This window comes from Megalopta genalis, chromosome 1 (genome assembly GCF_051020955.1).
Source record: "Megalopta genalis isolate 19385.01 chromosome 1, iyMegGena1_principal, whole genome shotgun sequence".
Classification (NCBI taxonomy): Eukaryota; Metazoa; Arthropoda; class Insecta; order Hymenoptera; family Halictidae; genus Megalopta; species Megalopta genalis.
Window position 1 is genome coordinate 13,138,679 of NC_135013.1, and position 17,987 is coordinate 13,156,665.

Here is a 17,987-nt window from a genome sequence, read left to right on the forward strand (position 1 = left end):
ACCGAACTGCGAACGTTTACCTTCAAACGCATTCGTCCAATCTGTACAGAAAAATGATAATTGCGTTGGAACAGTACGCGTAATTCTTGCAACACTTTTATATTTTATTTATTATATATAATTTATTATATATAATTTATATTTATATTTATATTTATATTTATATTTATATTTATATTTATATTTATATTTATATTTATATTTATATTTATATTTATATTTATATTTATATTTATATTTATATTTATATTTATATTTATATTTATATTTATATTTATATTTATATTTATATTTATATTTATATTTATATTTATATTTATATTTATATTTATATTTATATTTATATTTATATTTATATTTATATTTATATTTATATTTATATTTATATTTATATTTATATTTATATTTATATTTATATTTATATTTATATTTATATTTATATTTATATTTATATTTATATTTATATTTATATTTATATTTATATTTATATTTATATTTATATTTATATTTATATTTATATTTATATTTATATTTATATTTATATTTATATTTATATTTATATTTATATTTATATTTATATTTATATTTATATTTATATTTATATTTATATTTATATTTATATTTATATTTATATTTATATTTATATTTATATTTATATTTATATTTATATTTATATTTATATTTATATTTATATTTATATTTATATTTATATTTATATTTATATTTATATTTATATTTATATTTATATTTATATTTATATTTATATTTATATTTATATTTATATTTATATTTATATTTATATTTATATTTATATTTATATTTATATTTATATTTATATTTATATTTATATTTATATTTATATTTATATTTATATTTATATTTATATTTATATTTATATTTATATTTATATTTATATTTATATTTATATTTATAATTAATTATTATTATTAAAATAAAAATTATTATTATTAAATTATTAATTATTAATTATAATGTATTTATATTTATATTTATAATATATTATTTATATTTATTATATTTTAAATATAATTTTATTTATTTATATCGTTAACTGTGTATATTATTATAGGCACGTTTGTTCATCCGTGATATTTATATTATCATGTAAGAATGAACATAATTAAGCATTAACTAGTTCATGTTGCGTAATGAATTCATCGCGTGCAATTTTTATTAGAGTATGTGTCTTCGAGTAAAGAAATTTATTCAATCACTTTCCATGGAAGCATTTTTATATGATGAATCATTTTAAAATTAATCTGAGACCGGCCATTGAACTGATGATAGTAGTGTATATCATGAGTGTATGTATGTGTCTGATATACGAAGTGAGTAGAGAAAAATGTCAGCTTTCTCGAAATGATTAATTTATTAGATTCTGTACGAACGTTTTGATTACGAAATCTATATTAATTCAAAACCACAATAGCTTTCATTTCTAACCCCTGCAGTGGATACTTCTTCTGCTTATTATGCTAATTACGTTGTAGCATTGAGTGACTTCTGAATCTCTCAAGCGATTCATATTATACTTCGCTTTCGGTAATGCGGGTAAGAGAAATTGATTTAAGTGCTGGTATCACTTTTATATAAGTTTGAAGATTGATTCGGGAGCTACGCAACTCAGGGCGTGTGCATATTGATTACTCATAAACAGACTACGGTTTTATGCATTTACGATAGAAATGAGTATGTAAAATTTAATCATCCGTAGTACGTTACATCATTAGAAAAGTTTATGTAACTCGAAACCAGGAAATATCAATCTTCGCATATAAATTAAGAACCAGTTGACAAGGAGATTGAATCTGCTTTGACGTGTAAAGAAAAAGTTAGAAATTATGATGCATAATCTCCACGATTATGAAAGAGAAGCAACAGGACAAGATATCTGATGCGTGACTAAAAATAGGAAATATTATAGTTCTGTGACTTTAAAGTTACATCGAGCCATCGAGGGTCAAAACAGCAAAAGGATTAAAAGAAACTAAGAGTGTTAGTATACCATTGTCTTCAATTTATCAAAATCATTGCAGTTACAAGTATTTTTTTTTAGTATTCTTTTAAGTATTTTTTTTATTTCGATGCAGAATACTTTTATTGTGGTAAATATGCACAAAACTGCAACTTCTAAAAATTATAAAATGCAGATAATATATATATATATAGATTAGAGAATTATTAATAATATAGAATATTTAATATAGAATAATATTATTAATAATTCTATAATCTATATTCTCTATAATTAGTATATATTATATATAATATATACTCTCAAGAGAATATAGATTAGAGAATTATTAATAATATAGAATATTTAATATAGAATAATTAGAGAATATATATTATACATATATATATATATATATATATATATATATATATATATATATATATATATATATATATATGTAAGTATATATCGTATATATATATATTATCTGCATTTTATAATTTTTAGAAGTTGCAGTTATATATAATGTATGTATAATAAAAGATTACTGCACAATCTACAAATATTAATCAATTTCCTCAGTCAAATTCGTACATAAGTCTCCACCTACAACAAACGACACTGTTTTCATCACATAATTTTCATAAAAACGCTGCTACACAACTAAGCAGCATCACGATTTTTGCAATCGATCCCGCAGATCCCCAGTTAAAACAGAATTCAGTTGTAATTAGTAGTCCCGGCGAAATAAAACGAGAAAAACTTGCTCGGCTGAGCCGTAAAATTCGCCGTTTCTCAGGGACACGAATGAACAAGAGTTTCGCGTACACGGAACCAGATCCCGAGGGCATGCCGAACACGTAATCGCCGGTACGCACGTGGAACACGATATGCATGATCGAGCCCGCACAAAAATGCGAGCTCCCGGGCCGCGCGGAAATTAAAGCGGGTCGCGCGAGACATATCTGCTTGTTTCTCAAGCGTTGCCCGTCGCGAATGCTAATCAGCACAACGCGCGTAAACATGTTCGATTCACGTTTAATTGCGTTTTACGCGGGCGCACCGTGCCGGATAATCTGTCGCATCGATCATGAAGAATTCTGTTGGGTCGAGATCGGTTGAACGAGCTCTTGCGCCTCGTCGGATGACAACTGGAGCGCGGTGATCAACTGCAAATTGAACTTTGCGAATTTACTTATATGAGCCGTTTATTTTGAAAGTGGCGTAAGTCACTTTGTTTTTAAGTCGATATATTTAAGGGTTTACGTTTTAACACGTTTAAAAATATGGATGCTAACTTTCGAGAAGATTTACTTGTATTTGTTATCTCAGGATACTGATATTTTTCTCAGTATAAATAATTTCGTATAAACATTAAAAAATCACCACTTCTCATTACGGTAAAGTGACTTATGCCACTTTCAAAATAAACGGCTCATACGCATGCTGAAAATTTGATCAAGACTGGCTAACGCACACTCAAGCTGCAGTCGCTGAAAAAGATGTAAAAATCTGTAGCTCTTTTACAGTTCTGTCTTAGTTCTTTGTAACACGTAACAACGTCAACCGAGAGGATGGCATTACTTTTGGAGCATGACATTTGTAGGATGACAAAGCTTTGGCATAACCGTGGCATAACTCTGACATAACCCCGACATAACTTTAACACAACCCTAAAAATTTAAATTGAAATAGTTCAATATAATGTTGACATAACTTTGACATAACCCTGACATAATCCTAACATAACTTCGATATAACATTAACACAACCCTGAAAATTCAAATTGAAATAGTTCAATATAATGTTGACATAACTTTGACATAACCCTGACATAATCCTGACATAACTTCGATATAACATTAACACAACCCTGAAAATTCAAATTGAAAAAGTTCAATATAATGTTGACATAACTTTGACATAACCCTGACATAATTCTGACATAACTTTGGTATAACATTAACACAACCCTGAAAATTCAAATTGAAATTAAAGTTGAAAATAATGTTGACATAACTTTGACATAACCTGCACGAAGTCCTCCTTCATCTACCACGCTCGACGGTCAAAGCACGTTGCACCCGATCGATCGACCGCGTTGTAATTCGCGCCCTCGCCTCTCATTGGTCAGTGTTTTTGGCCAATAACTCGTAAACAAAGCCGCAGATTGCATTTTTGCAAAGGAGAAAGTTACTTAGAATGACATCAGCTACCCCCCACTTCCGTGATGCGAGACATTTTCGGGACACCCAGTGTATACAATACATAGGATATCCGAAATTGTTACTTCCAAGAAATGCGGAATTCCTGATGTAATTTAAAATAACTTTTTCCTTAGCGCAAATGTAATTCGTGTAATTTGTTTACGAGTTATTAATTTTAAAAAACCCGACGAATGAGAGGACAAATTCGTGGATTTCATTTGCGCTAAGGAATAAGTTGCTTTAAATGACTACAGAAAGCTCTCATTTCCCGAAAGTAACATAATTTTGGGTCACCCTGTATATATCTGTATTCAACGATTAAGAATGTTTTGGTTCGGTTTAGTTCAGATCGCTTCGAACCGCCCTACACCACCGTTCGCTTCCAGCAACGAGAACGCGTTAAAAAGCCGCGGCCACCTCGCTGCCACTGCGTGAACCGCAGCACGCCGAGAAGTACGGCACTCTAGCGACCGTGGCGCGATGCTACGTTTGGCCCGCGAGCTGAGCGACGATTTCGGGAGTGGGAAGGTTTGGCGTCGAAAACGTATCCGTTACAGTATTTTCAAATTTCTTGTATAGCCTAATAAAAGAGTTGAAAAAACGTGACTTTTTTATTCTTTTGTCATTCCAAGTTGCCCTCTAGCCTGACACGCTGTACAATTGCTGTCGTGTGGCACTTTGGGGGCAAAGCAAACCACAAAACTCCTTACACGGACACGGAGTTAAGACTGGGTCTTCCGTACCCGGCCTAATGACCGATAAGAGAAGGCGTTGGTTTACCCACGTTCGGACCCCTCGTAGGTGTTCCGTCGGGGGGTGGGTACTAAATTTCTTGTGTATGCCAGACCTGGCGAGGAAACATATCTGCGCCACCTTCGCGGTGGCCAGATTTGCAATAAATGTCACTCCAAGTAACAGCAAAATTAAAAATATATACTTTAGCTATTGTCTAGTAGATTAACTCTTCCATCACCTAAAAGCAAATTCAATACATTTGACCCTGTTTTAAAAAAGTTGTCGCGTTTTAAAAGGTGTACGAACAATATTGAGAGTTACTGTATTTTATGACGTTGTTAATTTTATTCTTTATAATTAATGATGATCATACAAAATTGATAGTGAATCGTTGTATGACTCGCATTTTAAAGTCGGTTAGTTAGGTTAGTTAGTTAAGTTATCGGTTGAAGACCGATTTTATGTGGAAAATTATTCTTTCTTTGCAAGAAAGGAAATTGATTGCGTTTTCCTGTACGTCGTTTTTCTACGATTTCATTATCGTATAGTCTGTGATAATTAAAAGTGACTGATCATAGGTCGACAACTTTCATTGGTACAGATTACTTGTTTTTCCGAGATTGATTTCAAATAAGAAGTGATATTCCTTTTAAAATAATTTGTGTCATTGGCAAAAAAAAAAGAAGAAATGTCAAAAGGTCTGCATTTCCAGTGAGTATCGACAGTTAATTGATTTTTTACGATCTCGTCGCGCAGCTGAAATAAAATTTTGCTGGTTCTAGAAGAAAGCAAACTGCGTTCGCATTTCTTAGTTTAGTCTGCGCAACATTTTTATACAACATCCTGTAAACATTGCAGATAAGTTATCTATGTTACTGTGATCTTACATCGTTTTTCCGAGGCAGCAGTATTCCGTGAATTATTTTCTCGACATCTCCTCGGTTCGTTTCGTGTCAGTATCTCACTGTAAATAAAACTATGCGCGACGATATTTGTGAACGCGGCGAAGGATTTTCAAGTTTTCGAAAACAACCGAGCCTGTCCGTATGTTTGTTAAGCGATTTCTTCGAATTGTTTCTCCGTGACCGATAATTAAATTCGGTGTCACTGCAGAATCGAACGCGATGTGGTCAATCGTGCTGACACAATTAAACAATCGATTCGCCGACTTGTCGACTGCAGCACCAGCAAAACGAATCAGAGTGTGCATGTTGATAATCTTCAGCGGAGAAATATTTGAAACGTGAGCAATGCGCGAAGACGGTAAGCATAATTTCAGCTAAATAAATTGAAGTCTCCCGTTGCTGATAAAATGAAATGGCGTGGCAACTGATTTTTGCTGACAAAGCTATATTTTTAATGCTCGTGACGAAAACTTTATTGAATATTGATACATATTGATTGCAATGAACGGCGGTTTAGTTACAATCGTCAGTTATTGTACAGAATTATAGCAAACATACTTAATATCGCGATGAAAGATTAAGTAGTCTGGTTAGCTCCAGGATCTTACAAAATTCTTGATTATAGATCATGCGACGCGGTTCGCTATCGCTATAATTAGTACGTTGCACACTGTCATGTTTACAATTTTATAGTAAGCGATTGCACTTGGCTGTGTTATTTTTACATTATCACCTTATATCGAAGTCTTATTAAATTGCGATTAGCTGGAAAACTGTATAAAGTGTGTATCGCGCCAATAGAAAGATTTATGGTTAATAAAAGCGTGTTATTTATCGCGTGTATTATTAGTCTCCAAAGAAAAATATCTATTAAGTGAACGAAACGATCACATGGATCAGACGTGTGCATATCTAATCGATATATAATCGCTATATAATCGATAATTTAATTATGCTAGGTGCACAGGTTCTGCGCGATCAAGGATATTCCTGCAGGTTAATTAAAACCGATGGATTTAGCTGGATTCATTGCACTAACAACATCGAAGAACTACCTTCTTTTGATCTAAAACTCGACCCGAAAATTCTCAATCGACGATCTAAATCTCTGACTATAAGAAATCATGGTCTAAAAATTTGCTCATGTTCAACACAGTTTGAAGAAATACAAATAATTCTCCACTATCGTTCCCTTACGTTCTCTTCATTAGGTCGTCAGACGGCAATACAGGGTCGTACAAAATAAGATAAAAACGCAAGAAGTTTAATTCAATGAAATCATCTCGGCCACAAGGTGCAGCATTAACCCTAGAAAGATAACCATATGACAACGTACGTAAAAGATAACCATACGCTTCAGAGGCGCATGCTTTTCTAAGGCGTCAATTTTATACTAACAATGGATATTTATTTAAGTTAATCTAGTCATTTTAAAGGTTTGGCATTATTGTAAAAATAAAATGCATTTATATTATATTTTTTTATATTTTAAGTAATTTTAAACTTAAATCACTAGACCTCTATGAAAAATTAACAAAAATCAACAGTCTTCGCAGGCGCCTCTGCGACGTAGGTTATCTTTCTCGGGTTAAAGAAGTCGGCGCGGCATCAAATGAAAGCCGACAAAAACTCTTCAACATTCGACTGGTTACATGATCGGCCATCGAAAGACGGCAACCTCGGTCCGAATCCTGTTGCACAAGATCAAAGAGTCGCGGGGACCAGCCGAAAAGAAGTCGCTAAATCAACAAATTAAACGAAATCAAACTCCGCAACGTCGGGCCGAACCTTAATTCCAGTAAAAAGGAAACGGACGGAGAGTCCATCTCGGTTAACCCGGCTTCCCAGAAAAAGAACGCGAAGAGAGAGTCACGCCCTACGAACCCAAACGTCGTAGAATGAAACCGGTCCACAGCGGAAAAGAGTCCAGTAAAAGCTAGGCGTTGTCCAGGTGTTCAGGACGTCTGCAGGAGGCAATGTGCCAGCGACCTTGGTCCCCGATGTCCTCGACATTCTCGTGGGATCGGTGGTGGCGTGCGACGACCGATTGGTCGAGGCTGGTAGCGCTCGATCATTGGCTCGCTCCGATCAAACGCACTGTCAACGCCGCGTCGCGACCGTCTTCAGGACCGATTCTCTCGTCTCGCTGTCGTTTCCACGCGACGTCGCGCCGTCAGCCGTCTTGCCAGCGGTCGGGTCACGAGCATAGCTTGGATTATACTATATCGGCTTCTCGATTGCGTTGGTCGCCTGCCCCGCATCGAGAAATGCGTGGGACGCCGGGAAAGGTGCTCGCACCGGTCTCCTCCGGCTCGCTGGTAGTCACCGGTTCGTGATTAAGAGAGCAACGTCGCCGGGGAACTCGCTCGAGAACCTCTTTGCCGAGAACGCACGATCCTCGCAACCTGTTACCGGTCGCCGGTTGCGAAATGCGCCCGTTACGGGAACTACCTGTTCACTGGCTCTGACTCGCACCCAGCGAACGGTTCGTTTCTCGCGTCTCTCGCGCGTCTTGTACCTCTTGTGCGTGGACATCCAGAACGTGGATAGAACAGCTCCGGTGAAAGTGAACACCGACGAAACCGCCTTCGTCGTTCGGGACTCCTGTGTCCAGTGAATCCCGTGAAGATTTTGGGCCGCTGGTGGTCCGCCGAGCGAGCGACCGGCTGAGAACCGCTGACCTGTGATTTTACGAGAGCTAGATATTTGTGGTTTTATGGTACCGCGCGAGTCTTTATGGTTTTATGACGGTTTCTGTGGAAGTGTAATTTGCTTTCTGCGAGGCGTCGAGAGCGGAGGGGTCTTTGTATCGGCTTCGGACAGTTCGCAGTGGCCTGGTGATCGACGAGGTGTGCATTGTTTCTGGCTACTTGTTGTCGGCTTCCGACGTTCAGAATTACTTGCTGAAGTTTTTGCCTCGAGCTTTTTGTGTTTGTTTTCGAGAACTTCGTGTCTTCGCGACCGAGAAGCTGTACTTTGACTTCGTTCCGCGATCTGGAACAACCTTTTTGCAATTGCTCCGCGCGTTTTTATGCGATCACGAGTTCTTGTGGTACCGTTTGATTTTGCAATTGTTCCGATATGAGAACATCGTATCGTCTTTGAGGAATTTTCAATGTTCCGGCTTCCCTTTATTACGCGACATTGTACATTTCGTTCGCGATCAAACGACGTTGCTTTTAGAACAATCGGGTCTCGGTCGTCTGTACTATCTCTGAACGGTGCTGAATGCTTCGAATTTAGCAATTTAATACCGTTCGCAAAAATTGGAATGGAATACTGTTTCTCTTGTTAATAAACTTTATTACCGTGATATCGATACGAGAACAATTTAATCCGCCAGTGAAATCGTATATTTCATGCTCCGTCCGGCTCTGTGAAATTCGTGAAATCCACTGCCTAATTATAACTTTTTACATGCAATTTCATTCGAATATCGGAGTAAAGGATCTGGGGCGCGTGACACGATGATTTGAATCGCGTACTGTTTTTTGTTTTGTTTTTCGTTAATTTCTCATGGACGACCGAGCACTATCGACAAACATTTTTTTACGCGTTAGTCTCTTCGAACGAGAGAGCTTGTTACGTTTTCTCTACAGCGACTCCCATTAATATTCGCACGCCCATTAAAACACAACAGCTTTTTCTGTTTTTAAATTGGACCAAAGACTATAATTCTACTCGGTCGATATCGGAAAAGCGCGAATGCTTGTTCGCCTGTGCTTGTATCGAACATTTGAAAAAATACCATTTTTCAATTTATATCTATTGTATACCATCGAAATCGGTTGACGTTCTTACGAGCTGTAAATGATTCAGGACGATCTACAAAATACGATCTACAATTGTAAGTGATTTAGAAATTATTCTACGTATCGACGCTCGCCATTCATTTTCTCATCAAACGATTTCGATAAAATCTTCCAAATATAAACATCTCGAAAAAAGTCTGCGAAACGTAAATTATATTATATAATATATTATATTTTTAATACAGATTCAGATAAAAACTTATTAACACGAAAGACTTCGGCTGTAGCAGATTTCTATTAAACGTCATCTAGGAAATTAATTCTTGAATAAATTAAATTGTATTAAAGAATAATCGAATATTAATGGATGTCTGCACGTGGACCGGTCGTTCTGTTTCCTGGCAGATCTTGCATAATTTGCTGTTACGCGAAAGATTCTTGAGCGGCCGGATCGGTAGCACACGCGGATCAGGTTAATTTTGGACGGCGCGTTTTCGTGTGGAACGCCGGTCGAACGCTACTTTCGTAATTGACGGAGAAATTCTTTCGCTTGGAATCTGATACTGCTGTCACACCGGCGACTATTGACCAATTGACGTGGTGGGGCAGCGAACGCGTTGAAATCCACAATGGCAGCACGCATCGGACGTGACCGAAATGAAAAGTCTGACACGATAATGCGTTTCACTTGCTTTAAACGCTCGACTAAATGCTTAGCGGACACTATTTTCTACATCCGCCTACCGGATACTCTTCGACACACATACAACGCCCCGTTAAATACATCGCTGCCCCGATTAATCGTTCTTGGCAGCCCGTGCGTCGTCGCGTCGTGCGCGTCGTTCCTGCCCCAAAATTTCAATCGTCCTCTAGGAACTCTTAACCCCTTAACTCACAGTTTTTTTTTAAAAAACCGGCCCAAAAAATCAATTCTTTAAATTTAAAAAGCACAATTTAGAACATTGTCTTGGCAAAAGAAATTAAAAGAATACAAAAATAATCAAAATTTTTGTTTTAATTTTGGATTTTGATCCACATTGCAGAAAAGAGCAGAATATTGCAATGTTACACGAACATCGACTTTTTTATCTTTCTTTTCGAATTGCTATTTCGGAAAAAACATATTTTTATCGGTAAAAGTAGATAAACAATATCCAACCAAATCCACATCTTCAAAGGTTTCCATTTGTCACCGGCCCTGATTTAACTTTTCTTTTGGTGGAGAATTTTGATATACTGCGCTTTTGTTCCATGGAAAAAGGCTATATTTTATTCTTGAATAAATAAGTGTTATAGCTTACAATCCCATGTAAATGATAAATATCAATAAAACGATTTTTCTTCTTCGCTTTCACATTGTTATTTTCAATTCTCGATTATATTCGAGTGTGAAAAATTATAGCAGCGTAAAATACAACGCCGCTCGAATTGTCTCGAGTGTGCACAGTTTGGCCTGTTTAGCGCGCTCGAATGAACTCGAGCGTACAAGTTAAGGAGTTAAATCCTTGATATCGATGAATGCTGTTTGCGATCTGCTTGCCGAGAATTTTTATTGCAGGCTTTTAATGAAAATAATTGAGCGATCGTTAGTCAACGGTGAATCATTGCAATAATTCTTGCATTTGCGTACGGATGTCTGAATTGCTGCTACATTGCCGTCTTAAATTATGCGAGATTGTAGGAAAATCACGTTAAATTAATTTAGTGCGACTACTGCGTCGGAAATGTATGAAAAATTCGCTTCGCTTTACTTATTCGTGATCGTCTCTCATTGATTACTAATTTAAAAAATATTTCTTTCTTGAAACAATCGATAATTTCTATCATCGACATCGCAAACTTGACAAATAAAATGCTGATAATAACAGTTGCTCATCGATCGAAGAACCAAACGACGAATTAGGGAACGTATCAAAAGAACAATCAGAGCGATACGAACAAGCGTCATTTAGATAAAAATGAATATAGTATTCCCGGCGCATCGCAATCATTTCAGCGTCACGTTACAACATTTTTCCATTTTCGCCGTGCAAAATGGCTTCACTTTTTCCGCGCAATATTCCAGCTATCGAATATTCAAGCTCGTTCGACTAATTACTCGCGCGGGTGCGTTCCCTGCACTTACATTTCCGATGGAAAACGCGGACGTTCGCGCGTTCGGCAAAAAAAAAGAGTCGTTTGATCCCGGCGCCGATTGAGCAAGAGAATGATCACCACGGTCGTTACATTTCAATTTAAAATCATGCACGTCACCGACCGTTTCTTTCCTTTTCTTTTTTCATATTTTACGAGCGGTTTCCGACCGCCGCCGGGTCAACGGGAAACGGGCGTACGTCGAAAGAATGGCTCGTCCTTCGGAGATGAAAGCGACTGCCTTCGGCCCACCGTGTGATCGTCGTCTGCTTTCGGATACACGTGGCCTTGACATTGTAGCATCGTGCCATAGATCGATTACATAAGCCCGATGAGAGAAAGATGAAATCTCCCGACTTAGCTCTAGCTACGAAACACACGTCTCGTTTTACCTCGGGACTCACCTGTCTTCCAGCGACCGTGAACCGTTTCGTTGGTGAGTCAGACACGATCTCGACGTTCGCAGAATCGATGTTTGATCTGTGTTTTGCCTACGTCATCGCGGAACGTGTCGCTTCGACCCGAATCGCCGTCAATGCATTATGAATTTCTTCCTGTCCGCGCTGTAATTCAAGCTATAATTAAAGCCGAAGTTCATTTATTAAACATTCGTCGTTTGCTATTAAAAGCACGTTCGCTTGCAAATTTATTAAAAGTACATTTTTACGACGGCACCTTTTACCTTCTCTTTTCGTGCGCGCGTCAGTGATATTTAATATTTTATTCTGCCCGTTCCATTAGTCGAGTGTTAACGATCCAGGAATTGTATCGTTCCCGTCGTACTTAATCAAATAGGAGCGATATTTCCGCGAATCATTCAGCATCTCGATTCTGTTTCGAGCAATTACTCGAGCGGGAAATAAACTGATTCAAAAGGCAAAAAATCTCGGCATGTTTGTTATGGCAAACAACCTCCAACAAACCTAACGAGATCGTTCGAATCGCGGCCTGATCGAAACAACGTCGAGACCCAATCGGTATCGTTCTCGATCCCGCGCCGATTTCACTTGCAAATACGGCACAATTAAAGAAACGATCGACTGTCATTATAAGTGCAACGATGCGTTATAGTTGCGCGACGGCTCGAATCGCAAACCGAGAACCGCCGCGCGCCACGCCGGCGGCCTTGTTGTTATGCGTTCCCCGATCTCGGCGACTTACCAAAATGGCAACGTCCGCGAAATTCCAGCTGCGCCGAGAATCTTTCTTTGTTCGAGCCGGACTGTCTGACGTCGTCGCCGCCCGGTTGAAAATACCTCGCGGTTTTTCTTCTCTTTTCTCTCGGCGGACTGTAAACTGTCATCGGTCCCGCTCCTTTGTTCTCCTCGAGACTCGGCGAAAAAACTGAACCGCCAGTCGCGGCGCGAACCTGGCCGAAAATCGCGCATTCGAGCGATTTTTGTCTGGAATTTTAGTGGAACGATGGCATCCAAAATTTTGAATCGCGCTTCAATATAGACGTGATAAAAATGCCATTCATTTTTAATCTAAACTTTAACATGCTGCAACAATTTGCAATTCTCATTTCTTTCGTTTTGTCCGAAAAAAAATATTTTTAACGTATTATTTAACAGACAAATTTGTGCTCTTTTTCTTTATTGTAACGACGAACTTAATTTACATTTTTAAACATTTTCAGAAGTCAGAATCTCTGAGGAAAAGATTTAATTTCCGGTTATTCTGTTTTCGGGTTCAATTTTGTTCGATTAAATTTCGTGGATCCGAAATGATTCCCAAGCCTTGAACATTGTTTCGATCGAATGAAACAGCCTTGATCGTTGTTCTATCTGTTGACTTCAGTGTTAGACACTTTGATCGATGATTGACATAAAAGGCCGGTCTTAGACCTCTAATGACCAATAATATGCACCGGATAGAACTCGAGGTCGGACCGCTTTCGCAGTGTCAAATATCAAACGCGTGACCATGTCTCGTCAGGAAAAAGGATAACGTCACCGCGACTGTCAATGCCACTTATTCCTGCGTCGACCGTGATGTAATGTTTAACTTCGATTTTTCATCTTACGCAAGCCGGAGATGTATTGGCATTGCTTTATTGACAGTGCGCGTTCATTCCTAGAACGCTGAAGCGTCTCTTCCGCTTGTTATTGAATTTTCGTTGTTGTTGATGCTTCTGCAAACATAGTAGATTTCTCGGTGCTCATTTGCGGAAACGGACGCGCGATTCTGTTGTTAGTGGACCGTGGAAGATGATCGTAAAATAGAAATCTTGTTTAGGCTGCGGTTGGTAGACAACGAATGCTTATGCAAAATACAGATTGGAAATAGCCAACGATAAATGATAATGCGTTTGGGCTTAAAAAATGCATGTTTTATTAAACGGTACAATTATGTGGTTGGGTTTTTACGATTTATTATTTATGCATTCATTTTTCGACGAATGTATGAAGTTTGTTGACTATCGCGCAGATTTTTTAAATCATTCATTCTCGTTGACTGTTTGCGACATTTTATGACAACGTAAATATACTAAACAATAGCGCTACTGTTATAAAGTATCTACTAAATATACGTTAACTACTAACTTAATCGTTTAATCTTTTTAAAGCTCAAATATTTTCATGTATAATATATGTGTTATTCCAGAACAGTAAATTCATTTTTTAGATTTTCTTACTTGACAGAAAGAAGAATGAGTCACAGTTTCGTATTTAATAAAGTCTTCTACGATTTAAAACTGTTCTTTATTAGTTTAGTGTGTGACATACACGAGCATGAGCGTTGAGAGGCTAAGTGTTTAATACGTTTAACACTTTGAGAGAGCGATTTTACATTACATTATTAATGTAATTTATTACAACACATTAAGCCGATTTTGTTGGGTTTTCCGTTGGGACGACAGGCCGGCATTATTTTTTAATCTCCTCATAAATAACCTCCCATACGCCAATGCCGTCCAAAGGATAGGTTCGTTGTCAGTCCCTGGGAATTGACGCCGCCCCAAAAAAAGTAGACTGACAGCGCCCAAACGGAAAGTTCACTGTCAGCCCCAGAGGACTGACGCCGCCCTCAACGTGTTAACCAGTTAGCCGCGTGTCGGACGAGTATACTCGTCATGCAGAAGTGCCAGTATTTTGCGTCATGACGAGTATACTCGTGCGTAAAAAGTAGTGACCATTGGCTATTTAAATTGTAATTTTAGTAAAAACAAAAACATTCTGAAATGTCAAGATGTTTAGAATATTTTGAGGCCAGGCCAGAATAAAACAAACAAATAAAAAATATGAATAATTATATGAACAATTCACGATACTGCACGATAGTGCAAAGTGCCGTTATGTATCGTAATTTTTATCTTTTATAAGTATTCGATTTTCCCGGCGTTTTTCGTATATTACGTATATTTTAGTATATGTTAATGTTAAGTGAATAAGTAAACATCGGTAATAAAATTGTTAATTTTATCAAATAAAACCGTCTTTTTGATCCAATATTTTAACAGCGACACTTACTCTGTGTTTGATGAGTATACTCGTCGTGAGCAGTGTCACAGCTAACCGGTTAATTAGTGCTATTTACAACGAACTGGACTTACCCTGATCTTTATATAATTAATAATATGATTGCAGGTGTCACAGGATCTCGTCAGGAGAATCCTGGACGAACAATCCCGGAAGTATGATCGCCCAAATACGCCGCGGCTCTTGATTTCAACCTGCACCGCCAGAGAACGATCGAGGAACAATGTTGCCGACGTCGAGGCTGTTAAGCGAGGATCCACCAGGATCTCCGGACCCTGGCGCGCCTTCCAGGGATCCGGCAGCGGGATTGGCTGTTCCGTCGATCGTGGTAGAGGACGCTGAAGGAAACGACGACGATCCGCCGCCTTACACCGCGATCGCACCTCCGAATCACGTCGGCTGGCCGTTCGTCTTTTCCGGGATTCCGTATTCGTTCTGCGGCACGACGCCCTGCAGAGCGAACGCGCCGTTGGCGTCGTTCCAGCCGTTGGCCCCGACGCCGACGCCGATGCCGACGCCGACGCCGGCACCGACGACGACGCCGGGCTCGGCGTTGCGTCCCGAGGGGACGGACGGTCAGCAGGCGTCAATCTCCGTGCCTTTAATGCCCTGCCAGCTGTTCAAGTTCGGCTCTCACAGATCTCTGTTCGGGCACAGAGGCCTGCCGTTCTCGGATAACATCTCCGTGAGCAAGGGCGGCCACGGAAGGACGCGCAGTAAGTACCGAGCGGTTTACTTATTCAAGCCCCCCAGAGCTGTTGACGACCTTCCGATGAGTCGGTTTCTCGACTGCCGCGACACATTGGCCGTTCCGGTCGCTATTAGCGCAGTTTTATTTCCTGATTGAGAGAGAAAAGATGACAGGACTTGTTGTTTTTGCTAATGGTTTCTTCGGGCCTCTTTTAATCCAGTTTGTCAAGCTCGCGGTGAAAAGCTATCTAGCAAGGCGAAAATAGAAGCTGTACCCTTTAAAATGAGCTATTTGTTCTATTATTTTTGGTTACAAAGTTACGATCGGTTGAACATTTATATATCATTCTTTATACAGGGTGTCCCAAAAATGTCTCGCAATCCGAAAGTGGCGGATTCCTCGGGTCATTTGAAGCAACTTTTTCCTTTACAAAAATTTTCTCCGAGGCACCGTTAACGAGTTATTAACGAAAAACAGTGACAAAAAAACGTGAACGAGTACGGCTGACGCGAGGCGGCCCGGCCAACCAGCGCACGAAGCCCAGTTCCGCTCATTGGCTCGGTCGCCTCGCGCCAGCTGAGCTGGGATTCGACCGCCTCGACCGCTGGCGCCGTTGACTCGGCCGCCTCGACCTCTGGCGCCGTTGGCTCGGCCGCCTCGCGCCAGCTGAGTTCGCCTCTCATTGGTCATTGTTTTTCGTTAATAACTCGTTAACGGTGCCTCGGAGAAAATTTGTGTAAAGAAAGAAGCTGCTTCAAATGATCTGAGGAACCCGCCATTTCCGGATTGCTAGACATTTTTGGGACACCGTGTATAATACGTGGAATATACCAAGGATGGACAAACTATAGTCTATGTGTTCCTTTGATATTCCTAATATATTATACAGCCTGTGCATATAATAACAAATAAATAAATAAATAAATATTGAAATTCTTCTAACGTCTTTACAGTTTGAAATTTCGTCTATGCACTTTTATCATAAAATTCTCGGTTTACTAATAATAATATTTAGAATTCACTCTGCGAATTTCAACACGCAATTCCAAAATGTAGTATCAAATTAATATTTATGGTGGATGGATGTGCGTAAACAGCAGGGATGGCCAAACTTTTAAACACTACGAACTTAATTACTAATTTCAGGCGCGATCTACCAACATCGCATATGTTAAGTGATCATAAGAAAAGTAATAATTTAAAGCCAAAAATAAGTTTAAATTGAAAATAAACATAGTTAATATCAGCCAGATGGACGACTAGGAATAGTCAATGCTTTGGTCATCCCTGAGTTTTACTGCACAGTCCATCTTTCAGTGCGAGAACAATTTAGCTAAAAATCAATTTGGAAAAGTGAAATTAGAACCGTCGCCATTTAATTCAGATGAGACTTGATGCATTTTTACATAGGTGCACTAGGTTGTACATTTGGTGATTCTTTAATTAGATGTGTGGAATATTTAAGGACCCCCCCCCCCCGCCTACTCTTTCTTGTTTGATTTTTAGCGAAAAAATCTCTGCAAGAGGAGAGCAGTTTGGCAAAGAGAAAACAAGGTTTGTGGTTTAAAATGTACCTATGTATACAGTAGTATACATATTTTTTACACAGTTACAAAGGGTGAAACCATTTAGTGATGCTTTACTTTTGATCATCCGAGTTGAAGTAGCCGAGAAGTGGAAACAATGTATTGTTTCTACATTGTTGATCAAAAGTAAAGGATCACTAAATGTTCAACCTATCGTAACTCTGTGAAAAAAAAGTCGGTCGACAATGCAACGCGGCTATTTGAATGGTTGAACCTTCTATTTTTACTCCTGTCAGTTATTTTTTTTGCTGGAGGGTCAGTTTGTATTAAAAATTAAATAGGAAAGCGTAGTTGGCTTTTTCTTCAAAATTCTACATTTTCTTGACCGACGATAACTAACCGTTTAAACTGTTGCAACGCTACGAAAAAAAAATCAACCGCCAATGAAACTTCGCTTATTTCAAAGTTAGAGCTTCTACTGTCACCTCTTCAAGCGGTATTTTTCTTGGAAACTTTTTTGCACTGTGAGTATAGTGCGAGAAAGTGTAGTTGGTCTTCATCTCGACAATTTCGCAATT

At 38.2% G+C, this 17,987-nt stretch overlaps 2 protein-coding genes across 5 annotated transcripts in view; one reads left to right on the forward strand and one right to left on the reverse strand.

The window, feature by feature from the left end:
• Positions 1–7,828, reverse strand: part of LOC117228838 (uncharacterized) — a 38,571-nt gene extending 30,743 nt beyond the window's left edge. Inside the window, exon 1 of the mRNA XM_033484850.2 lies at positions 7,710–7,828. The gene's annotated coding sequence lies outside the window, so the exon portion shown is untranslated. The remainder of the gene's footprint in view (positions 1–7,709) is intronic.
• LOC117228837 (uncharacterized) overlaps positions 1–17,987 on the forward strand; it is a 144,468-nt gene that overhangs the window by 122,968 nt on the left and 3,513 nt on the right. The window contains exons 1-2 of one of the 4 annotated variants that reach the window (XM_033484847.2): positions 6,032–6,183; positions 15,301–15,908. In XM_033484847.2, coding sequence (XP_033340738.2) covers positions 15,416–15,908 — 493 coding nt within the window. In that variant the 5' untranslated portion in view covers positions 6,032–6,183; positions 15,301–15,415. Of the gene's footprint in view, positions 1–6,031; positions 6,184–7,995; positions 8,675–8,968; positions 9,673–15,300; positions 15,909–17,987 lie in introns of those variants that run through there. The other 3 variants (XM_033484846.2, XM_076521473.1, XM_076521478.1) reach the window with 3 other exon arrangements.